This window comes from Nycticebus coucang, chromosome 14 (assembly GCF_027406575.1).
Source record: "Nycticebus coucang isolate mNycCou1 chromosome 14, mNycCou1.pri, whole genome shotgun sequence".
NCBI lineage: Eukaryota > Metazoa > Chordata > Mammalia > Primates > Lorisidae > Nycticebus > Nycticebus coucang.
In genome coordinates, this window is record NC_069793.1 from 9,623,772 (window position 1) to 9,647,549 (window position 23,778).

At 53.1% G+C, this 23,778-nt stretch overlaps 4 protein-coding genes across 6 annotated transcripts; 2 read left to right on the plus strand and 2 right to left on the minus strand.

Moving 5' to 3' along the window:
• The first annotated feature begins 441 nt into the window (after positions 1-441).
• CTSW (cathepsin W) lies at positions 442-10,287 on the plus strand. 2 transcript variants are annotated; one of them, XM_053561748.1, is made up of 12 exons: positions 442-868; positions 4,057-4,137; positions 5,343-5,496; positions 5,742-5,826; positions 6,550-6,663; positions 7,002-7,156; positions 7,257-7,353; positions 7,433-7,513; positions 7,600-7,725; positions 7,914-7,978; positions 8,060-8,251; positions 10,080-10,287. In XM_053561748.1, exons 3-12 carry the CDS (start codon positions 5,410-5,412, stop codon positions 10,143-10,145), a joined length of 1,068 nt encoding a protein of 355 aa, XP_053417723.1. In that variant the 5' UTR covers positions 442-868; positions 4,057-4,137; positions 5,343-5,409; the 3' UTR covers positions 10,146-10,287. The 2 variants fall into 2 exon arrangements, with proteins under 2 accessions (XP_053417723.1, XP_053417722.1); XM_053561747.1 differs by lacking the exon at positions 10,080-10,287 and adding an exon at positions 8,332-8,673 and having other exon boundaries at positions 454-868.
• On the minus strand, positions 8,738-13,487 carry FIBP (FGF1 intracellular binding protein). 2 transcript variants are annotated; one of them, XM_053561750.1, is made up of 10 exons: positions 13,292-13,487; positions 12,892-13,090; positions 12,565-12,691; positions 11,290-11,390; positions 10,299-10,453; positions 9,878-9,986; positions 9,733-9,796; positions 9,370-9,456; positions 9,186-9,283; positions 8,738-8,862 (listed from the first exon to the last, which is right to left on the minus strand). In XM_053561750.1, the coding sequence occupies exons 1-10, from the start codon at positions 13,374-13,376 to the stop codon at positions 8,793-8,795; spliced, it is 1,095 nt and encodes a 364-aa protein (XP_053417725.1). In that variant the 5' UTR covers positions 13,377-13,487; the 3' UTR covers positions 8,738-8,792. The 2 variants fall into 2 exon arrangements, with proteins under 2 accessions (XP_053417725.1, XP_053417726.1); XM_053561751.1 differs by having other exon boundaries at positions 10,320-10,453; positions 13,292-13,467.
• Positions 13,488-15,365: 1,878 nt separating this feature from the next.
• On the plus strand, positions 15,366-16,798 carry CCDC85B (coiled-coil domain containing 85B). Its single transcript, XM_053561754.1, has one exon. The coding sequence runs from the start codon at positions 15,953-15,955 to the stop codon at positions 16,559-16,561; it is 609 nt and encodes a 202-aa protein (XP_053417729.1). The 5' UTR covers positions 15,366-15,952; the 3' UTR covers positions 16,562-16,798.
• Positions 16,799-17,393: 595 nt separating this feature from the next.
• On the minus strand, positions 17,394-23,371 carry FOSL1 (FOS like 1, AP-1 transcription factor subunit). The gene is made up of 4 exons (XM_053561753.1): positions 23,096-23,371; positions 20,743-20,940; positions 18,940-19,047; positions 17,394-18,470 (listed from the first exon to the last, which is right to left on the minus strand). The coding sequence occupies exons 1-4, from the start codon at positions 23,195-23,197 to the stop codon at positions 18,060-18,062; spliced, it is 819 nt and encodes a 272-aa protein (XP_053417728.1). The 5' UTR covers positions 23,198-23,371; the 3' UTR covers positions 17,394-18,059.
• Between the last annotated feature and the right edge of the window lie 407 nt (positions 23,372-23,778).

Sequence of the window (23,778 nt, forward strand, 5' to 3'; positions counted from 1 at the left end):
GCCCCCATAATCCTATCCTGTGCATTCACACCTTAATCCTGGTGCCCCCCGACTCTCATTCTGTGCCTCCCAAGATTGTACTGCACACCTACACGGCACCTAATCCTAGGGCCTCCAGGGCCTCCCTCTAGCAGGGGTCCTCAAACTTTTTAAACAGGGGGCCAGTTCACTGTCCTTCAGACCATTGTTGGGCCGGACTATAGTTAAAAAAAACAAACTATGAACAAATTCCTATGCACACTGCACATATCTTATTTTGAAGTAAAAAAACAAACGGGAACAAATACAATCACACCGCCGCATGTGGCCCGCGAGCCGTAGTTTGAGGACCCCTGCGACCCTCCAGAATTGTATTCTTGCTCCCAGATCGTCACTCTAGACAGTCCCAAAGCTTCACTCAGTGTCCCCAGACCCTTGGCCAAGAACTAGACACTCCCTGGCGCAGAACTGTTCATCTCTTTCCTTTCCGCCTTCCACCCCCAGGGCCGTATTCAGCAAAGTGGTCCCTTCACTGGAGCACGGTCTCCTCTGCGCCCTCCATCTGCAAAGCTACAACAGTTTGGGGGCAGGGGCGACAGTTCACTTTTGGCCCCAAATGAATGGAAGCCCCTGAGAAAGAGGGCAGAGCTCAACTCGGATTCGCAGAACACCAGGGTCCAGCACCAACGCCTTCTCGACCCTCCTCCCACTCGCGTCCTCCACAGGGTTTCCGCCCCCACCCTCAAGTGGAAGGCGTGTCCTCGGGGCGTAGTCTGGATAGAACTTGCTCCCAGGAAGGGGCGGGGCCACGTTTTGCCCACGTCTCCAGGCCCGGCCAGACGGAAAAGGCTGCGTGTGGGAGGATCACCCGCCTGAGACCAGACTGCAAGTAGGAATGGCCTGTCCCTTTTTTCCCTTCCCATCTCTGCTTAGCCCCACAATCGCCCCTGCGCGGTCCCCAGGTGGGCGTGTACCGAGAAGGGGATGTGCTGGTGGATCCCCAGGTGAGCCCCAGGAGTCCAGGATGAACTGCTGAGTATCTCCTCCTCTCCTCTCCGCTACCACCACCCCCACCGTCCTTCCCAACTGCTGGGGCGAGGAGTTAAAAAATAATAGCTCTTTAAAACCAAAAGGAAAGACAGTGACAAGTGTTGGCGAGGATATGGAGAAATTGGAACCCTCAAAAGATGGTGCAGCTTGCCTTGAAAAATGGTCTGGCAGTTCTTCAAATGTTACCACATGACCCAGCAACTTCACTTCTAAACATATACCCAAGAGAATAAAAACGTACACACCAAAAAATCTGCACAGAATGTTTATAGCAGCACTATATATAACAGCCAGAATACAGAAACAACCACGGTGCATCAAGTGATGGATAAACAAAATACAATCCATTCACGCGGTGGAATATTATTTTACCATAAAAAGAAATAAGTACTGATATAATCCAGAATATGGATTAATCTTGCAAATATTACACTAAGTGAAAAGATAAACAAAAAAAATGCCACTTTTTTTGGCAATATTTCCCTTATGTGAAATATCCAGAATAGGCAAACCCATAGAGACAGAAAGTAGATTAAGGGTTATCAGAGACGGGGGAATGGGGTGCAACTGCTAATGGATATGGGATTTCGTCTCACTTTGTCGCCCTTGGCAGAGTGCCGTTGCATCACAGCTCACAGCAACCTCCAGCTCCTGGGCTTGGGCAATCCTCTTGCCTCAGCCTCCCGAGGAACTGGGACCACAGACGGCCACCAAACGCCCGGCTATTTTTTGTTATTGCAGATTGGCTGAGGCAAGTTCGACCCTCCAACCTCGGTATATGGGGCCGGCGCCCTACTCACTGAGCCACAGGCGCCGACCTGGGTATGGGATTTCTTTTGGGACAATGAAAATGTTCTGAAATTAGAAAGTAGTGCTGGCTGCACAACTATGCAAATATACTAAAAATCACTGAATTGTATACTTTAAAAGGGTGAATTTAATGGCATGTGAATTACATCTCAGTAAAGCTGTTTCCTTAAATAATTAAAACAGTTCCTGATTATTAAGATCTAACTGTTCTAGAGCAGGTGCGGTGGCTCACGCTTGTAATCCTAGCACTCTGAGACCGAGGCGGGGGGTGGGGGTGGGAGGGGATTGCCTAAGCTCTTGGGTTCAAGACCAGCCTGAGCAAGAGCGAGACCCTTGTCTCTAGAAATAGCTGGTGTTGTGGCGGGCACCTGTAGTCCTAGCTACTTGGGAGGCTGAGGCAAGAGAGTCACTTGAGCCTAGGAATTTGAAGTTGCTGTGAGCTGTGACACCATTGCACTCTACCAAGGGCAACAAAGTGAGACTCTGTCTCAAAAATAAAAATAAAATAAATAGGCTTGGCGCCTGTGGCTCAAGCAGCTAAGGCTCCAGTCACATACATCTGAGCTGGGGGATTCCAATCCAGCCTGAGCCTGCCAAACAACAATGATGGCTGCAACCAAAAAAAAAAAAAAAAAAAAGCCGGCCAGGCGTGGTGGCTCACGCCTGTAGTCCCAGCTGTGGGAGGCTGAGGCGGGTGGATTGTCTGAGCTCAGAGGTTCAAGACCAGTATGAGCAGCAGTGAGCCAGAGTAAGACCCCCTCTCTACTAACAACATCAAAAACAGCAAGCACCGCCAGAGGAAGAAGAAAATGAACAAAAAAGGAGTACTTCAAACAAAGAAGAATGAACAAGCAAACTGAAATTAAAAATTTAAAAAAAAAAAGCAGGGTGTGTGCAAGCGCCTGTAGTCCCAGCAAATTGGGAGGTGGAGGCAGGAGAATCGCTGGAGCCCAGGAGTTGGAGGTTGCTGTGAGCTGTGATGCCACAGCACTCTACCCAGGATGACAGCTTGAGGCTCTGTCTCAAAATAAATAAATAAATAAAATATAAAAAAACCTAACTGTTCCAGGCACTGGCGTGGGCTTTGTGCATTCCTCTTACGAAAGCAGGGAAAGGATGCTGTTTTCCCCTCATTTCACAGGTGAGGGAGGACAGGAGGTTTGTCCCACGTGCAGCCAGAGTAGTGAGGGCAGGATTTGAATTCAAGTCCTGCTGACTGCAAGACTCTGAGCTCTTGCCCCATATAAGAGTGTTAAAAATGAACCATCTGAACATCACTCTGTGCCAACCAAATGGTGTATGCTCCACTGTCATTCCACTTAAGACCCACCCCAAGAATTATCATGGCCAATTAGAGATGTGGACTGAGGCCCAGAAGGGAATGATAATGTACTGTTGGGCAGTGACTGTGGTGCCTACTCTCAAAAGGAGTAGGGTGCCAGCCCCATATGCCAGAGGTGACAGGTTCAAACCCAGTCCCGGCCAAAAACTGCAAAAAAAAAAAAAAAAGATAACGTACTGTTGATGACTCAACTTGGACCTGAATGTCCATCCTTACCCTATTAGGCTCAAGTAGGTCAGGAATTGCCTCCTCAGAAGGCCTCTCCCAACCTCTGTGACCCCATTGACTTTCTCTGCGCTAACACATTCTGCCCTGGGTCCTTCTTAAAGCATATCTTGGTCAGTATTTCTCTCCTACCAAGTACTGAGTTCCACCCAGGCTCACACAGTTCAGTCCTTGTCCTCGTTGGGCACCAGCCAGGATCTGCAGGATGAACAAGTAGATAAATAAATGAATAACCAAGTAGGGGAATTTCCTTTATTAATTCCTTAAAAACTTATTAAGTGGCCTCTATGAACCAGATGCTGTGCTGGACACCAGAGACATGCCACTGATAAACACAGAGCAAACCTCCTGGCCTCATAGAGCTCCATTCAAGGTAGGGAAGGAGAGGACCAAAGAGCCCAACACCCTCAGTCCCTCCCCACCTTGACCGCCTATAGTCCCTACACTATGAGGTAGGTTATATGCCACCCCCTTTTGATGCCCACACTGGGACCTCCAGCTATGAGAGCTGATTTGATTGGGACTATAGTCATAGGTCAGAAACCAGCTTCAGGCCTATAACTGGGCTCTGTAACAACAGGACCATGCACTGCTCTGGGGGTAGTCTGCCATAGTTTAATAAAGGCAGCACCACTCTTCTTTTCACACAGGAGTTCCTGTCTGTGGGAGGGGAACAAAATGGAGCCTCATTCCCGGGAAGAATCCTAATGAGAAGACAAGGCAGTGAGCAGGTAAATGAATAAACTCCAGTATCAGCACCTTCCTCTCCCCCTGCCAGGGCAGCCCTAGAAAGCCAGCTTTTCACACCCCTCTGTGGTCTTGGGCGCAGGTTCTCAGCTGTGCCCTATCCAGGAGGTCCCCAGCTCAAGGACCCACTTAGAACCAAGACAGCAGTAATAAGATGTTAGTGCTGCTACCCAGCCCTTGACCTTGTAGGTTTTACCCTTGCTCTGTATGCAGTGCCCACCCTGTTAAGTTTTCTGCCTCCTCAGCCCCAGATTGGCAGAAATGAGGAACAGGAGCCAGTAGCTGCTACTTGCTGTCCCCAGGGCACTGCAGTTTCCTGTTTAAAACCCACAGGATGGCTGGGCGCAGTGGCTCATGCCTGTAATCCCAGCACTCTGGGAGGCCAAGTCAGGTAGATTGCCTGAGCTCACAGGTTTGAGACCAACCAGAGCCAGAGCAAGACCTGCCTCTAAAAAAAAATAGCTGGGCGTTGTGGCAGACACCTGTAGTCCCAGCTGCTTGGGATGCTGAGGCAAGAGAATCGCTTAAACTCAAGAGTTTGAGGTTGCTATGAGCTATGACACCATGGCACTCTACCAAGGGTAACAAAGTGAGACTCTGTCCCCCTAAAAATGAAAAAAAAAAAAACTCATGGCAATCAATTTTAAATCAACACCCACTCATTGAGCCTACTCTGTGCCTGACACTGTCCTGGGCTGAGGATGTAGGTGAACCAGACTCCTCTGGCATGGCAAGGAGGGAGGCAGATGCCAAGTGGGCAGAGGTGCAGCAGGGGTTAAGGGGCTGTTACACCAGAGGCTAGAGGAGCAGGGAAGATTTCTTGAGGGAGGTGGCCCTTTAGCTGAGCTTCATGGGATGAGCCAAGTGTGGTTCCCCAGAGAGAACTGGCCACCCTCCGGTTGTCAGGGGCCTGTGGCTCCCAAAGACCCCTGAGCTTCCCTGTAATAGCACTGGTATCTGTAAATTGTCTTTCCACTCAGGATCTATCTCCTCCTGCCTCCTTAAGGACAGATTCATCTCTGTATGCCCAGAACAGGGTGGATCTTGAGCTTCTGCCAAATAGAGATGGGGTAGTGTATAGGGAGGCAGGCTGACAGGTGGGGGGGGGAACAAAAGCCTGAAGTCCTGAGGCAGCTCAAATGCTCTAGTGGTACCCTCCAAGCCTGTTTCCCCTTCGTGGTTTCTCCAGCTCCGCCCTGTCCCCCTTCGGCTTCATCTACACAACTTCCTGCCTTCAGCACTAGGGTAGAGCCACCATGACACTAACTGCTCCCCTTTTCTGCCTTCTGGCCCTGATGGTGACAGGACTAGCACATGGCATCAGAGGTTCCCTTAGGGCCCAGGTAAGTGCTCTCAACTTATCCCCTATATCCTTTACCTCTGCCAGTCCTGTGTCTGGGGTCAGCCCTAGTTGTTCCCATTTTTCAGAAGGAGCCACCAAGGCCAGAGAAGTGGTTGATGGGCCCAAGCCTACATGGGGAGAGAGGTTGACTCCCTAGTCCAGTCTTGGCATGGCCAGGAGCTAAGCCCAGGTTCCAGCAATGACTCCTCCATCCACTGCCCCTTTCCACTCTCGGTTCCTTGCCAGGACCTAGGTCCCAGGCCGCTGGAACTGAAAGAGGTCTTCAAGTTGTTCCAGGTCCAGTTCAACCGGAGTTACTCAAACCCAGCAGGTATTGTGAGGCACGTACATCTCCAGTCTGACCCCCTTCCCCACTGTAATAGATTAGGAAATTGAGGCTCAGCATGGCGAGTAAGCTTGGCCAGTGCCCCTCAGCAGGACAGTGGTAGGACATTTTTTTACTAGGAACTTGGAAGGCAAGCGGCAGCTGCTGGGGGCCTGTCCTAGTCCTAGAGGATCCCCTGGCCTCATAGCTGCTTTCCTGTGATTCCAGACAATGGTTGGGGGACTACCAACTAGTCATTTGTTCATTGAACAAATACCCAAGATATACATTTTGTCCCCAAGTTAGGGACTCCCTCTCTACTCCTGTGAACTGCCAGCCCTGCTCCTGCCCTGAGTCTTCTCTCCTGTAACAGCTTAATCTATGGGCATCTTTTTAGCCCAAGCTGCCAGTGCATGACCTGTGCTGCAATGTCCCCACTTGTGGTCAGAGGTGTCACAAGGTGGAGGTGGCCTGCCAGGAAGCTGGTATCCAGTCCCCCACCTTTTCCTTCTGAGTCACTCTGCCTCCAGACCCCTTGATGGCTTTTCTGCAAGGTGGGTAGGCCCCCCTTGGGGAAAACCACTTCCTCAGCCTAAGTGTCTGCACTGGGGCTACAGGAAAGGAGCTGGTGACCACCCAGGTGAGTGGGAGGGAGGATGCTCAACCAGTGGCCACTTCCTGGCCCCTGTGGCCTGGGAGCAGGCCTAACCTAAGTTTCTCTTGGTTCAGAGTACTCTCGCCGACTAGACATCTTTGCCCACAACCTGGCCAAGGCTCAGCAGCTGCAGGAAGAGGACTTGGGCACTGCTGAGTTTGGGGTGACTTCATTTAGTGACCTCACAGGTAGGTACCAGACACCCTCCTGGCCTATAGGTGGTGGGTGAAGAAGCAGTCTTCTTGAGGGATGCTGGAGATGGACCATGCAGACTTTCTACTTTCATTGCCCAGGGAGGGACCGTAAGAACCAGAGGGCGGGTCTTGCCCCAACACAAGTGCAGAAACATAAAAGGCCTGTGACCCAGCCCAGCACTTGGGCCAAGGGCAGCAGTATCCTTGTCTTTCTGCCTCCCAGGGTATTACAGGGACCTAAATAGCCAAAGATGTGAATGACTGCAGTGGGAGAAGCAGAATAGGGAGAAAGGGCCAAAAGAGTGACCACAGTGGCCCTGCTTGTCACCCAGAGGAGGAGTTTGGCCAGATCTATGGGCATCAGAAGGCAGTTGGAGAGGTGCCCAGCGTGGGCAGAAAGGTAGGATCTGAACAGCAGGGGGAGTCATTGCCCCGCACCTGTGACTGGCGGAAGACGGCTGGCATCATCTCACCCATCAAGAACCAGGTACCTGCCCCCAGCCAGCAGAGCCTGGTCCCACCAAGGTGGGAGGAGAGGGGCATGGCATGCACACCTACTTGCTTCCATCCACCCTCTTGCTTGCTAGGAAAACTGCAAGTGCTGCTGGGCCATGGCAGCAGCTGACAACATCGAGGCCCTGTGGGGCATCAAATATCGTCAGCCTGTGGAAGTCTCAGTGCAGGGTATGGCTGGGCAAGGGCACAGGTTTAATAGGGGGAAGAATTAAGGCCTGTTCTCCCACACTGTCCCCTTTTGCATCAGAACTGCTTGATTGTGACTGCTGTGGGGATGGCTGCCAGGGTGGCTTCGTTTGGGATGCATTTGTAACTGTCCTCAACAACAGTGAGTACCCACCACTGTGGGCAGTGTGTGTGGAGTATGGGGGTGTTCAGCAACAGAGCCTCCATCCTTGTTCTGCTCATCTCCAGGTGGTCTGGCCAGTGAAAAGGACTACCCGTTCGAGGCCAGTGTCAAAACCCACAGGTGCCTGGCCAACAAGTACAAGAAGGTGGCCTGGATCCAGGATTTCATCATGCTGGAAGACAATGAGCAGAGTGCGGCAGGGGAGAGACACAGGCAGTGGTGGAGGGGGCGGACAGGAACAGGACCAGGGCAGAGGCAGAAACCTGGGGCTACAGAGATGGGGGGTGGGGTGGGTTGAGGGCAGGAAAAAAATGGGGGGGCATGTGCCAAGACCAGTGGCCACAGGGCAGGCAAGACCTGATGGTACCTTCTACCCCAGGAATTGCCCAGTACTTGGCCACCCATGGCCCCATTACTGTGACAATCAATATGAAGCTACTGCAGGTGAGATAAGGTAGGGAATGGAGGAGGGGCACATAGGGGAGTTCAATCCGGACTCAGCTCCTCTGTCTTTCTCCCATGCAGCATTACAAGAAAGGTGTGATCAAGGCCAAACCTATCACCTGTGACCCTCGGCTTGTGGATCATTCCGTCCTGCTAGTGGGTTTTGGCAGGATGGGGACAGAGACAATCTCAACCCAGTCTCACCTGCACCCTCAACACTCCACCCCGTACTGGATCCTAAAGAACTCCTGGGGGGCCCACTGGGGAGAGAAGGTGAGTGGGATCTATTGTGGAAGGGGACAGGGCAGAATAAGCCTCTCCACCTCTGGCCCTGACATCCCCTAACTTCCCAGGGCTATTTCCGCCTGCACCGAGGGAGCAACACTTGTGGCATCACCAAGTACCCAGTCACTGCCCGTGTGGACCTACCAGTTAGAAAGCTCTCAGTCTCCTGTCCTCCCTAAACCTATCCAGCCTTCCCCTCAGCTCTCTCCTGCTGCCTCTTCACCAGCCTCACCACAAGATTTCTGCCCATCCCACCAATCTTCTCAATATGGCTTGAATAAATGAAGGCAAGATCCCTGGGTTCTGAGTGAACTCAACTGAGGAGGGGAGATGGTGGATGAGTTGAACACAGACACCATTCCCTGGTCTTTCCCACTCCTTGCAGGGCTGACATACACATACATTCAGGGTGCTTAGAGACACAGACATCTGCAACACCTCCACAGGCTCCTCCCTCTAGAGATAGGATCAGTCTCCAAACTCATGACAACTTTATTGTAGGTACAGGTAGGGTGGTGAGAAAGGGGCCTCAGTCATGATAGAGGCGCAGGAGGCAGCCACGGAGGGTGCCCATGTAGCGGTCCCAGAGGGCCTGGTGCCTGTAATGGTAACAGTGACAGCTGATGTTTACACCATACTCACCATGTCTGAGACGCTGCTCTGAGTGCTTTCTATTCCTTAATTCCTTAAGACCTCATAAAATTCTTACAATTCTAATAGTTATTATCCCCAGTTCACATATGAGGAAACTTAGGCATAGAGAGATTAAGTGACCTGCCCAAGGTCACATAGCTTCTAAGCCAGGACTTATATCCGCCCCCAGATAGCAGAATGGGAAACCCTGAACCTGCAGGAGGGCTAGACCCTAGCAGGTGGCTGGCTCAGTGAAGGCCACAGTGGAGAAGGGAATGGGGTCTCTCACCGGAAGCCATCCAGGGAGTGGACAGATGCTGAATACTGATTCAGGAAGAGCCGCACGTCATTCAGTGGCCAGTGGTCAGAGCGGCAGGGTTCCACGAACTGTGGGCCCAAGGAAACATTTAACACTGGTGCAGCCTGGGGACAGTGAGGTTGGGGATCACAGGGCAGAGGACAGCACTACTCACCTTCTCCACGAGGTCCACAAACAAGTCTCTGACATCCTTATTGTGGGTCAGCTTAGCAGCCACGTTCACCAGCCCCCGGGAAAGGTTCTGTGAGGCAGGGTCCTGAAAGTTCTGCCTTCTGCCCCAGAAGCTGGGGGCTGAGCATAGAAGCTCGAGGAGGGACAGGCTCCTCCCCAAATCTATCCACCTCCCTCAATCAACCAAGTCTCTGTTGTTATGAGCAGGTTACCCCTCACAGGCCGACAGAGAATGCGGCAGTGTCACCTGCCCGTCAATCTCAGGCAGGCACATAGTAGTGCGACAAGGGTAGTGCACTGCAGGCTGAAGGTGCCCAAGGGACAGAGGTTGGATGGGGCCACAGACCTTGAAGTTGGCTTCCATCTCAGAGAAGACACCAAGCTTTCCCCGGAGAGCAGTGCACACTAGGCTGCAGGGAGACAGGGTCATGCTTAGAGCCAGCTGGGCCCCTATTTCAAGCCCTGCCCCATAGACCACCTCTCAAGGTCACCTCTTATGTAGGTCCAGAAGATCCTTGTCAGCCACTAGCACCTTGAGCTCTTTCAAGTCCTGGAGAAACTCCTTGTCTAAGTCCATGTCCATGTCATCCACCTGAGAGTCTGTGAGGCCCATGAAGGGAGATGGGGTAGGTGACAAATTCCTCCCATGACACCCCAAGTCTTCCTTATCCACTACTTTATTGTACCCCACAGGACAGAAGAGTAAACCGAGTTTCAGAGAGGTGGAGTGACATGCCCCAGGCCATAGAGAGGCAATGAGCCCTTTGTCTGCAGACAGAGGAGTATTTGGTAAAATCAATTATGAGCAGGTGACCTGGGTGGGGACCCTGACCAGAAAATGATGCTGGGGGCCTGCAGGAGAAACTGCTAGGGGGAACCAGGCTCTGAGAGAACGAAGTGGTGTCTGGGCACCTGGGTCAGTGGGGGCCTCACCGACGGCTCCTAGAGTCCAGTTCTGGATCATGAGCTCAGCACAGAAGGCAAAGTCGCCAAAGCTCAGATACTGCAGTTTTTTCTTCCCTGTCTCAAAGCGGTTGTTGGCAAAGAAAACGATGGCTGCATAGTCCCTGCAGAGAGAGGGGGGATACTCTCAGTGCTTGAAATTCCTTCTTGGAAAATACCTCCCACCTGTATCTTCAGCTGGGCGTCTAAGTCCTGCTCTCTCTCTGCCCTAAATCACTGTATGACATGTCTCAAGTCACTTCACCATAGGACTCCTCATCTAAGTTTTTAGACTAAGTTTCCTAAGGGATACATGGGAGATTACAAGGGCAACAGCTACCATTCACAGAGTACCTCCGTTTTTTGTTTTTTTTTTTTGCAGTTTCTGGCTGGGGCTGGGTTTGAACCCGCCACCTCCAAAGCATATGGGGCCGGCGCCCCACTCCTTTGAGCCACAGGTGCTGCCCTGTTTTTTTTTTTTTTTGAGACAGTCTTACTTTGTCACCCTCAGTAAAGTGCCATGTATCCACAGCAACCTCCAACTATTGGGCTTAAGCGATTCTCTTGCCTCAGCCTCCCTAGTAGCTGGGACTATAGGTGCCCACCATAATGCCTGGCTATTTTCTTTTTTGTTTAGCAGGCCTGGGGCAGGTCTGCACCCACCAGCCCTAAGCGTCCTAATCACTGAGCTATGGGAATCCCCCCACTGAGTACCTCCTAAGTTGCCAGGAATCATGCCACAAACTTACACTGGAGACCTCATAATAGCCTAACTGGAAATGGCCAGACTGGGATTTGAACCTGGGTCATTCTGATTCAAAAATTCAAAATACAGACTAGAAGTGAGATAACCATACCCCAAGCATAGCTAGGAGGACAAAAGGATTGCATTGGAGAAGGTGGACCAACCTTAGGGCCTAGGGAAGGAATGTACAAGAGGGAGAGATGGCTGGCCATTCACCTGGCCAGCCGGTCAGAGAGCAGGAAGTGTTGCTGAATGTTATCCACCAGGGAGCCCCGCATTTCCTCCACCACCTTGAAGACGCGCTTGAAGTTGTCAAACTGCAGGGCAGTTAGGGAGGGAGGGATAAGTGGTTAGAAGGTACTCACAAAATAAATTATTTATTGAACATCCCTCTCTCACTTATCCACCTATCCAATGAGCAGATGCTGATTTAGCACTTGTTTTTCTTTTTTTTTTTTTTTTTTGTAGAGACAGAGTCTCACTGTACCGCCCTCGGGTAGAGTGCCGTGGCGTCACACGGCTCACAGCAACCTCTAACTCTTGGGCTTACGCGATTCTCTTGCCTCAGCCTCCCGAGTAGCTGGGACTACAGGCGCCCGCCACAACGCCCGGCTATTTTTTTTTTTTGTTGCAGTTTGGCCGGGGCTGGGTTTGAACCCGCCACCCTCGGCATATGGGGCCGGCGCCCTACTCACTGAGCCACAGGCGCCGCCCAGCACTTGTTTTTCCTTCAACCAACTATTTGTTATTAGTACCTGTTATCAATTCAACGAATGTTTATCAGCTTTTGCCATCTTGCCTTGGACAGATGTTTACTCACTCCTATCTATATTCAAGCCTGTTTTAGCATCATGCTCTCCAGATCTTCAGGAGCTTCATCTGGATCACACTCTCCTAAGCTCCAGGAACTCAAAAATCAGTGAATGCTAAGCCATCCATGGGGAGTTCACAAGAGACACAGAAGAAAGGCATCAAAAGTGTGGGTTACTTCTCTCTTTTTTTTTTTGGCCGGGGCTAGGTTTGAACCTGCCACCTCCGACATATGGGACCGGCGCCCTACTTCTTGAGCCACAGGCGCCGCCCGGGTTACTTCTCTTTGGCACCATCAAAAGGCTTGTAGGGAAGGTGGCATCTCACCTCCTGCCTTGGATTTCAAGGAGTGGATATGGCCAAGAACAGTACTCTCTAGGTAGGAGCAACATGAGCAAAAGAAAACCCTAGTCTGGAGAAATGTAAGCCTAAATCAGTATGCAGGGACAGTCTGATGGTCAAGGCTGCAGAGTGCAGGGGAAAGCCATAGCCAAATCTGGGTGTCTGACAGGTCACTCTGGCCACAGAGCATGAGCCGCCTTAGAAGGAGCACAAAGCAGGGAGAAGAGAGCAGGTATAAAGCTGCTACAATCAAAGGCTGAAGCTGGGGCAGTGGCCAAAGGGATGAAGTGAAGGGGTGGACTGTAGATGGGGTGCTGTGTGTGTGGGTGCAGTGCCCACCTGTCTCCGGCAGCTCTTGAGGGTGATGCCTGTTTTAGTACTGATGTCGTCCAGGTCTTTCTTGGTGCCCTTGGACAGCTTCTTGCCCAGCACCTCACGAACAAAGGCCTCATCAAAGTCGTAGTACCTTGTGGAGGCAGAGGACACCACTGACCCTTCATAAAGGAGGGAAAAGGGGGCCTGGTAGGGCCTGGGTCTGTCCCTTTCTGCTTTCAACTTTCTGAGTGCCTAGGTAAGTCCTATCCCTCACTGGGCCTCAGTTTCCGCCTGCAAAATGGGTATATAGTCAGCCAGGTTGGTGTCTCCACCATCCCACCAGGTGAGCACCTCTCGATGAGCAGCGCTTGTCGGGAAGGCGGGATCTGGAAGATGAGCTGGTGTAATAGCTTGGGTGGCGCGTGCAGCAGGCGCTCCAGCATGTGGAAGGTGCGGTAGTGGTCCATGGTGTCGCTCTGCAGCACCGCCGCTGTGGCGCCGGTCTGCTCCAGGATTCCGGAGCGCACCCGCAGGGCCACCGCGTCGCTCACTGGGGAGTGGGCGCTAGTATTAGGCCCCGCCCCACCGACCCAGAGGCTCTCCAGAGATTTGAGCCTGGAGCCCTACACATTCTTTACTCCCAGCTGGCTGTCCACTTTCCCAAAGGATGCCTAAGTCTTGGCCCCGCCCCCTCTCCCATCCAAAACAACGGGTCCTCCTCACGGGCTCCCCAAGATGGACCCTCACAGACCCGAGTAACCATCCAGCCAGAGGCGATATACGTCCTCGTCGATAAGGGTCGTGTTTCCCACGAAGATGTCCAGCTCGCTGGTCATTGCGCCGCCCCGGGCCGCAGCGCCCCGAGCAGGAGCGAGCACGGCCCGGGCTGGACCCACTGTCGCCGAGCCACTTCCGGGAGCTCTGAGATTCCGCTCCGGGCACCCGGAGCCAGCGAAGGACCACTTCCGGGACAGAGTGGGGTGAGGGCGGGAGCAATGAAGAAAGAGGCGAAGGCCTCGGCGACGGAATAGCCCCACCTCCATCTGGGAGGGGGAGTCTCAGGCTCCCCCATTCTCCCTGCCCCACCCCACCCCCCGCAGCTGTTTGCAGTGGGGCGTCTAGAGTACTTCCTCTGTCCTGGCAGATTCTCCTCACACATCCTTCTTTTTTTTCCCCTACCTTCTTTGCCCTTTTCGGGGCCTCCTAACTTTGACTTGTTTCCCAAACTTAGGGGTTTCACGGTCCTTAAAGCTTAATCTCTTCTCTGCAAAAGGCCTGACTTCCAAGGGCTCTTGCTGGAGGCCCCTCTGTCTATCCTGCGGTGAAGCACTTATGGGGGAATGGGGCACCTGCTCGCACCATGGTTTTAGCCACACCCCGCCCCCACATGAGCTAAGGATGTCTCTTATTTAGCCCCTCAGAGCCTGGCCTGAAGTCCACATCCGAAGGGGCCGCCTTTCTGTCTTTTCATGCTTTTTTCCCATAAGCCCCTCAAAAAGCTCAACACATTCCAGACAGATCTCGCTCTCCCCAATCTGTTTCCTTCCTGCGTCTCTCAGTGACAGCCCCAACATCCACCCAGTTCTCAGACTAGAAACCTACGCTTTCTCCCAGGTTCCTCTCTCCCCATATTGAGATCTGATTTGCCTCCTGAATATTTCTAGTATCTGTTTGTCCTCTTCACTCCCACCAACGCTGCCCCAGCCCAGTCTTTCTGCATAGCTTACCCAGATCATTGACACAGTGTTGCTGATCTCCCTGCCTACATCCCCTCCTCCCACTATTCAGCCCACACAGAGCAGCCTGAATAATTTTTTAAAATGCATATTTTAAAATGTTACTCCCCTGTTTGAAATCCTTACTGGTCTTTGAAAATGGTCCAACCTAGTATTGAAAGCTCTTAAGAATCTGGCTTTTAGGCGGCGCCTGTGGTTCAAAGGAGTAGGGCGCCGGCCCCATATGCTGGAGGTGGCGGTTCAAACCCACCCCAGCCAAAAACTGAAAAAAAAAAAAAAAAAAAATCTGGCTTCTGCCGTTTAAGCCTCCCTCCCTCACTTACCACTTTCCTCCACACATCTGCTTTACAAAAACATCAAGCTACCCTCATTGTTCCTAAAGCAGCTCTTTTAGGTCTGTCTTTCACCATTATATTCTCTTCCTGAAATAGTTCTCTTTAATTGTCAAAGTCACATGCATCTGTCAGAGCCCCTCAGATGTCACCTTTTTGGGGAAACCTTTTGGGGGTTATCTCAGACCAAACTTTTCCATTTTTTTTATGTTTGTTTTTTGAGACAGTCTCTCTCTGTTGTCCTGGGTAGAGTGCTGTGCTGTCATAGCTCACAGAAACCTCAAACTCCTGGGTTCGAGTGAATCTTGCCTCAGCCTCCCAGTAACTGGGACTACAGGCGCCTGCCACCGATGCCTGGCTAGTTTTTCTATTTTTAGTAGAGACCGGTCTGCTCTTACGCAGGCTGGTCTTGAACTCCTGAGCTCAGTCGATCCGCCCGCCTGGGCCTCCCAAAGTGCTAGGATTATAGATGTGTGACGCCGCGCGCCGGGCCCTCCATTTGCTTCTTGTTTTTTTTTTTTTTTTTTGCAGTTTTGACTGGGGCCAGGCTTGAACCCACCACCCCTGGTATATGGGGACGGCACCCTACTCCTTGAGCCACAGGCGCCACCCCATTTGCTTCTTGTTTAACAAAATCTAATCTCCTCTGCCCGACTGCGACCTCTGTGAGCTGAGAATCAGGATCTTAGTCAAATTTATGTCTGCATGGGCCTTGCACACAATAAACGTTTATTGGAAAAACAAATCCTTTTTATGTTCCTCCTCCCAGGCAGGTAACGCTCCCTAGGAGACAGAGTAGGCAGATGGTAAGATAGTACGTTTGGACTCAGGGTTCCCAGGAGTTAGATTCTTAGTAGGAGGGACTGGAGAGATCAGTCTAAATTCTGTCGGGGATAAGGAGTCAGGAGCTGACGCCCGTGTGCTGGATCTCAGAGGAGCCGAGAGGCCTAGTCTCCAATTTAAGGAGATCTGGAATTTGGGGGTAGGAAGCGCCTAATCTGGGGCTGAGAACTGGCACTAAGGGCTACGACGCCGAAGTCCACGGACTTCGTGGGCATGACACACCGGGGTCCGGAGTGGGTAGGGAACAGATTCCCAGTGCTCAGGCCCCGCCCCTTTCCCTGGAGGCTTCTGGGGATTGGCTGTCTTTCCGCAACTCTTGCGGCCCCGCCCCGGCGCGCGCCCAGCCGCGTGCCCACCGAGGGTGGTTGCAGCAGCCTACGCTACCTCCGCCACTGCTTGCTGCCAGCGGAGCCGGAGCCAGAGCCTGAGCGGCGCTGGGCCCGACGTGGGGCTCCTGGGTCGCGGCGGTGGGCAGGCGATGCTCCAGCGGCCTAACCAGCCATGGAGGCCGAGGCAGGCGGCCTGGAGGAGCTGACGGATGAGGAGATGGCGGCGCTGGGCAAGGAGGAGCTGGTGCGGCGCCTGCGGCGGGAGGAGGCGGCGCGCCTGGCGGCACTAGTGCAGCGCGGCCGCCTCATGCAGGAGGTGAATCGGCAGCTGCAGGGTCACCTGGGCGAGATCCGTGAGCTCAAGCAGCTCAACCGGCGCCTGCAGGCAGAGAACCGCGAGCTGCGCGACCTCTGCTGCTTTCTGGACTCTGAGCGTCAGCGCGGGCGGCGCGCAGCGCGCCAGTGGCAGCTCTTCGGGACCCAAGCATCCCGGGCCGTGCGTGAGGACCTGGGCGGCTGTTGGCAGAAGCTGGCCGAGTTGGAGGGCCGCCAGGAGGAGCTGCTGCGGGAGAACCTGGCGCTTAAAGAGCTCTGCCTGGCGCTGGGCGAGGAATGGGGCCCCCGCGGCGGTCCTGGGGGCGGTGGGGGCTCAGGCTCCGGGCCAACACCCGAGCTCGCTCTGCCCCCCTGCGGGCCCCGCGACCTAGGCGATGGAAGCTCCAGTACCGGCAGCGTGGGCAGTCCCGATCAGTTGCCCCTGGCCTGCTCCCCCGATGACTGAGGGCGCTGTCTCCACGCCAATGTCCGCCCGATTGCTCCCTGAGCGCTTGTACTGCGATGGACCTCGGGACCTGGACGCGGTCCTGGCTGCGCACGAGGGGCCGCTGGAATAGACTAAGAAACGTTGAAACTGAGGAGGGCCCTTCGCCCTCGCTGGCGGGGCAGCAGGAGGACTGGAGGCTGGAACAGATGGATTTGCTGGGGGTTGGGTGGGGGTTAATAAACCGGGAAGGAAGCGAAGCCCGAGGCCTGGGCAGCGTCTGTTTGGTGCTCGCCGGGGTTGAAGCGAGGGTGGGGACCCTGAGATAGGGTACCGGTCCCATTCGGAAGGACTACAGTACTAACGACTCCCCCATTAGCTTGAGGCTGGGATGGGATGCGGGGTGGTGGTAAACCACTGACTCCCCCGGTTGGGCTCCGGGACAAACCGTAATCCAGCCTCTGAAGTGGCTCCAGTTCCCTTCCTGGCTCCTTCCTGTCCAAGACAATGGGGCAGGAAGCAGGTGTTGGGGGCCTAGAACCCACTCGGCAGCCTCTTCTGAGGCAGGAAGGGGGCATAACAGCGCCCCCCTGTGGCACACTCTGGAGTGCTGTTGCGCCCACGGGGAGAAGGATGAAAATCCTCTTCGGTTGTACCTAGCGCATTCTTTCTACTCAGTCATGGAGATAAGGCAGAGCGTATGTAGCCCCGTTTGTCAGATAAAACAGTCGAGGTCCAAAAATATCAATTTGTGGAAGGTCATGCAGTGAGGCTGTGGACCTGGGTCCAGAACCTTAGTTTTCTGGCTCCAAATGTTCTTCCTTTAGCTCTGGATCCAATGAGACACCTAGGCCAGAGCTTCAAGCCTTTTATTCCATTTTCGCAGGTTTATATAAAAATACTCTCTTTAGGAAAATAAATAGCAGCTGCCCTCACTGTGGAGGCTTGGATTTCCTGGAACTGAAGGTTTCTCAGAGCTGGGGTCTGCAACTCAGCTCATCACAGAAACCTCTGGCTCCTCCTGAGCTGTGCAACTCAGGAGGAGCAGGTAGAATGCCCTGGCTTAATCACCTGCTGCTGCTGGCAGTGGGGCTGGGTGAATTAGTGTTGCACGCTGGTAGAATGGCACCTTATGTCATTGGGTAGAGTTGGGTGGATCACAGGAAGAGGGTGATGTAGAGTTTGGGGGTAGTCTGAAGGGGTTAGGGCTCCAGAAGACTCAAGGGGTCTACAAAGTCTCTTTGGGCTGCTAGGATTCCTCTGGCCCAAGTGGGAGATATTTTGTCTCTGATATAGTGCAAATTGTGCTAGAGAGGCCAGCTCTAGAAAAACAGTGGGCAATTCTGGTGGCCCCAAGCTGGCTCTATTGGGAAGCAAAATAAGCTCAGTCTTATCTGGAGGGATGGAGAAGAACCTGCTGGGTTGGGTGTGGGATATGGTCCAGGCCAGCTGGACCAGTTGGGGAAGGGGAGGAGATGTTCGCTAGGGTGGCACCTGTGGGGAGCTGGGCTGGGGTGCCTCACAAAGCGAGGAGGGTGGGGGAGCCAAGAGGGTCAGAGGATGGGTCCCCACTGCTGCTGCTACTCTTGCGATGAGCTGAGGCACAGGGCTCAGGGGTACTTGGGTAGGTGAAGACTAGACTGGGGGTAAAAGGGGTCAGGGAGGGTGTGGTCATGAGTGTGGGGGTATGCAATGCCTCAGGTTCAAGCACAGGTCCTGGGGACAGGGAGATACAAGGTACAGGGCAGCAGGAGACTGGAGGGCTGCTGGTGTTGCTGGTACTTCCTGTGTCCCTCTCCTTGGCTCCTTCTGGGATTTTGCAGATGGGTCGGTGGGCTTCCAACACTAGCTCCAGGCGCTCCTTCTGCTTCTGCAGCTCCTCAATCTCCCGCTGCAGCCCAGATTTCTCATCTTCTAGCTTGTCCGTTTCCTGTAGAGGATCAGTGAGGAGTCAGGAAGATGAAGGCTGAATACCCTGTAGTCCAGTGGTTCTCAACCTTCCTAATGCCGCGATCCTTTAATACAGTTCCTGAGGGTCGCGACTCACAGGTTGAGAACTGCTGCTGTAGTCAGATGGTGCTGATGGTGGGGCGGGAAGTCCTTAACAAGTCTGGACTGCAACTCCCATGAGCCCCTGGGAGAAAATGGGCATGACTCCCATCAGGTCGGAATCTAAAAAGGAGATTGCTAGCTGAGCTTCGGCTCTCCTATGCAGTGAGTGAGAGGTGCTACAGCCAATTCTTAATCACTTTTTCCTTGACCTATTTCCAGAAGGACTTCCACTCCGACAGGGAGCCGGGGTGGTGGTGGTTGGGGCTACATACACCGGGGATCCGCAGACTCCTGGGAGCTGGGGTCCCTCTAAGACTCTGGGTGCCCTCCTAGGAACGGGTGCTCACCGCCTGCAGGAAGTCAGTCAGTTCCTTCCTTCGATTCCTGCACTTGGCTGCGGCCAACTTGTTCCGCTCGCGCCTTACTCGACGGCGCTCCTCCTCCTCTGGACTGATCTGGGGGGTGGTTAGGGTAAGGGCAGTGGTGAGGAAGACCCCCACTGAGAACTCACTCTCCACCCCACCCCCGCCCAACAGCAAATAATTTAGGACTCCTCTGACCCTCTCCAAGGAGTGCCCCTCACTGAAGTGCTAGCTTGGTCAGATCTCCTGCCACCTAGCTTGCGCTCATTTGCTTCTGATAATGCCCTGTCCCTCCACAAACCTTAACCCTCCTCATCTACCAGTACGCAATTACCATGCCCCTGGCTCCAGGAGCCCTTCTCATTCCTCAGTCAGAAGTGCTTTCCCCCCTCTGAACACTTGGGGCAGTGTCACCCCTTTTTGCAGGACCTTCATCCTTCTGGATCTCTGGACCACCAATCCTCCCCCCAACCCTCCCAGGAACTGTGGACACTAGGAAAGGCTAATGAGTGCTGCTGAATAAGTTGCAATTTATTGGAATCCCACTATGTGCCAGCTAAGTGCTTTACATAGATTTAAAAAAAAACATAGATTCTTAACTAATTTACATGTAAGAAAGAGAAGCCCCAGGAGAATAGGCTTGCTTATGGTCCCAGAGCAGGACTTAGGATCCATTCACCTTATCTGATATTGAGTAAGGCCAAATGATAGAGACCACCCCAAAAGGACCCCACTCACAGCTCAAAGCCCTGTCTTGGACTACCCAGAATCAAAGGATCACCTCAGGAAGGAGGAACGGGAGGGGTTACTCCTGGCTCACAAACATAGGGGCTACTATGGCTCACAAACATGGTCCCCTTCTTTAGTTGGTCACAAAGACCAGGCATTCTGTTTCTGAGAAACCTGCCCCTGGCTGATCTCACATCTCTCCCAGAATCCCAGCTCCCCTCCATCCCCTACTGGCCTTCAGAGCAAGCTTTTGAATGCAGAAACCTTACCCCTCCACAGTCTCCTATATTAAAATGTCCCAGGGAGAGGAAAAAGGAGCCAATCCTTTAAAGACTGTCCATCTCTTATTCATTTATTTTGGTGAGGACCTCAGGGAGTCAGGAGTTCACAGCTCCCTCTGCTTTGAGCCTTCTGTTAGCTCCCACTGAGACAAGGTAGCTTGGTAGTTAGGATCTGACTTCAGAGTTGGATAGACCTGGAGCCAAGGCCAGTCCTGTCTCATTACTCACTACTTGTGCAAGTGACTACCCCTCTGTGCCTTCATTTCCTGGGCTGGAAGATGAGGAAAACCAGAATACATTCCCCTAGAGGATTTTTGTGGGGATTAAATGAGATGGTGAAACTGACACCCAGAAAGTAGCTGAAGGGACCTTCTATTTCTGTTCTCTCCCAGGCAGTTTAAGCCCACCCACTCCACGTATGTCAACAGGCAGAGCCCCTCTCTAATTTCCATATGCACACTCTACATTCTCACTACCACCTCTATTCCTGCCATCCCCTCCATCTGGAATGTCCTTTACTTCATCTCTACCTATACAAATCCTATCTTTCTTTCTTGGCTGCTTCCACCTTCTCCAGGAAGATTTTACTGATCCAAAAGTGACTGTTTGATCTCTGGGGCTTCTCAGGGGTTCTTGTCATTTTCTGCCTTAGACAATAGACACCAGTGGCTCTGCCTTACCCTCTTCTAAGCCTTTGCTCTCCTTTCTAGCAAGAGTTTGTCCTCTGTACCCTAGCACCCCTCTGGGCAATCAGACCCAGTATTATGGTTCTACTTACCTGTTCAGAGGGCCGGCGACGTACTCCTGGAGGTGGCCCCAGGGCCCGGATGACTCCTGGCCGGGATTGTGGGGGGCTGTACTGGGGATAGGATAGAGGTCTAGGGTAGCTGCCGGGTCCCAGAAAATGAGGCTGTACCATCCACTGCAGCTCCTGACTGCCACTCACAGCGTTGATGCTTGGCACAAGGTGGAACTTCTGAGGGACAAGAAATGGAGAGCCAGAGATGAGGTCTCTGGGAATTGAGGGGATTTCAGTGAATAGAGGTCAACAATACTGCTCTCCCTCAATGTAGATACTGGTTCTGAGGGACCAGAAAGAACACCACTTGACAGTCAGATATGGGCTTGGTGGCAAATCCCTGGTCAGTAGCTGTGTGTCTTTGGGTAGGTCACATAACCTCTCTGTGCCTGTTTCTACATCAGAGCTAATAAAGTATGAATTGCCAAGCACTGTTCTATCCACTTAACAAATACTGACTCATATAACTGGCATAATACAGGGTGTACCAAAGGTCGCCATACCTAGGGAAAATAAGAAATTGTAGTTGCATGTACCTTTATTTACAAAATATTCATTACACAATTTTTTCCATTACAAAATTTTACAAAATATTTACAACATATTGTTTATGTGTTGGCCACCTCTTTGCAAAATTTTGTAGTGAATATTTTGTAAATAAAGGTACATGTATTTACAATTTACAATTTTCCCTAGGTATGGCAAACTTTGAGATACAGGGTTTCAGACATGAAAATAGTTGTCCACAGACACATAGCCAGCACGTAGGAAATGGGCTCTTACCCACTCCTGCACCCATCTGCACAGAAAGGATAATTATGGCACCTCGCTGTCAGGGAGGCTCTGAAATCAGGTTAGAAGATTTGTGTGACAGTTTGTTAAGTGGCAGGCACCCAATGTAGATAGACATTGATGTGACAGACAAGAGCTACTGCTCTGCCTTTAAACTATCCCAGTTCTAATCTCAACTCATCCACTTACTGGCTGTGTGACTCTGGGCAAGTTATTTAACCTCAACATGTCTCAGTTTCTTCATTATTAGTATTACCACGGGCAAGGAGTACAACATCTCATTTAGAAAATGTAGTGGCACAAAATAATGGCGGGGTTTTAAATCCACGAGGTCTTAGATTCCACGAAATATGGTAAATTATATGGAAAGCGCCCAGCACGACGCCTCTGTGACCATTCTCTTTCAGCCAGCAATCTGAGGAATGGGTTGGGACTGGGACTCAGTGCTCTGGGAGGAGAACGGGGTTTGAGCTTTGCCGCTGGGCCCGGGTATGGGAGCCTAGTCATCCGGGAAGCGCCCCACAAGCTTAGGCAAGTCCCAACAGCGGTGGCACTGGCCCTGTGCCGCAGGCCCAGCGGCCCAAGTGACCCCAGTTCCGGGCCCGAGGCACCGCCAGCGGCATCTTTCGCTTCCAAGGTTGTCCCGGCTCGGGTCGCTGCAGGCCAGGAAGGGAGGGGCACCCGGAGTGACTCAGCCACCGTGACTCGGCGGAACGGACGCTTCTCATTCCCTCCCTGACGACACGTGCTCGCAGCCCCTCGACAGGAAATGGACACCTGCAACCTCTCAGGTCCCCCCACCCGGCAGTGGGCGCCGTTCGGTGCCGAGAGGCTGGGGTGGCCGGCGTGGCCAGCAGCACCAGCCCGCGCACGTCTAGCACCTGAAGCTCTCCACTTGCCCTGTTCGGCAAACAGGTCGCAATCCAGTCTCCTGGAAACTGCCAGGTTCCACTGCCGGGGCACGCCAGGCTCCAGTGTGTTGAGAAAGGGATAAGGAATTGGCGACGGAGTACAGAAGGACAAACAGGTGGGACATGCTGACGATTACAGTGGTGAGGATTCCCACTCTGTACCGGCTGTCCTATAGCTCTGCGGTCTCTCGTGGGTCTCTCGTGGCCACAGCCCAACTTGGGATCCCAGGAATTTTAGCCCGAGATGGAGAGACTCTCTGATCCGTCGAGGCTAGGACTAGCCGAGGCGCCCGGGGTCCCTTCTGAGGCAAGTGGGACACAGAAATTAATGGTGGACAGGAGGAAAGAAAGAAGATAACAGAGATGGAGGAACAGATCAGACAGGGGGAAGGAGGCGAGTGAGAGAAGGAGCGTTCGCAGGCCTTTGTTCCTCCCGCTGCGTGCCTTCCTCCGGGCGGGGCGTGGGAGATTGGTCCCTGGATGGCAGAGATTGGGCGGAATTCTCCGCCATGGCCCCAGACCCAGGTCCTACTCCTGTTCCCGGCTCCGGTCCCGCATTTCGACTGACAGCTGACAGCCGCATTTCGACTTCTGGCCACCTGGGAATCCCAGGGGTCGCACCCTCTCACCTGCTGGGCCGCAGCCTGCGCGGCGGCAGGGGCCTGCGGGGGACCGCCGTACGCGCCGCTGGCCCCGGAGCTCGGTCCGGGTTCCCCGAAGTCTCGGAACATGCCTTGGGCTGATGCTCTGTGGGGTCCGCGTCGGCTGCTGGGGTTCTGACTCACGAGTGCCTCGCGGAGTCCTTCTTTTTATGAATGAAAAGTTCTAGGGCTGAACCACTTCGACCGCGGGAGGTAGGGGCGTTTCGCAGCCACCTCTGGGCTCCACCTCTCCAGACGCGCCGCCTTTTGCCACTCAGTCCCAAACTTTTCGACGTCTGCTACTGTTGGGCAGCCGGCTTTTAGTGGGGAAAAGAGCAGACTCGGCGTCCCTCAGCAGCAGCGGGCACGCCCCCTCTGACGTAGCTGCCCATACATGGTACAATTTCCTCGCCACGCCCAGGTGCAGCCGAGGATTCCCCGCGGATTTACGTACCTGTGAGAGCCTGGTGCCCCGCCCGCCCCACCCCCTCGCTGAGTACTTCGGCGCACCCCTCTGGGTCCGCGCCTCCAACCCCTGGTGGCCTGACTGGCCTCCGTTTCTATTTCCGTGAAACTGGACTAAATAATGCAGGTGGACGTTTGAAATGAAGAATGCGAAAGCATCCTGGAAACGGTAATGTGGATTATAAATGCGATAGATTATTATTATT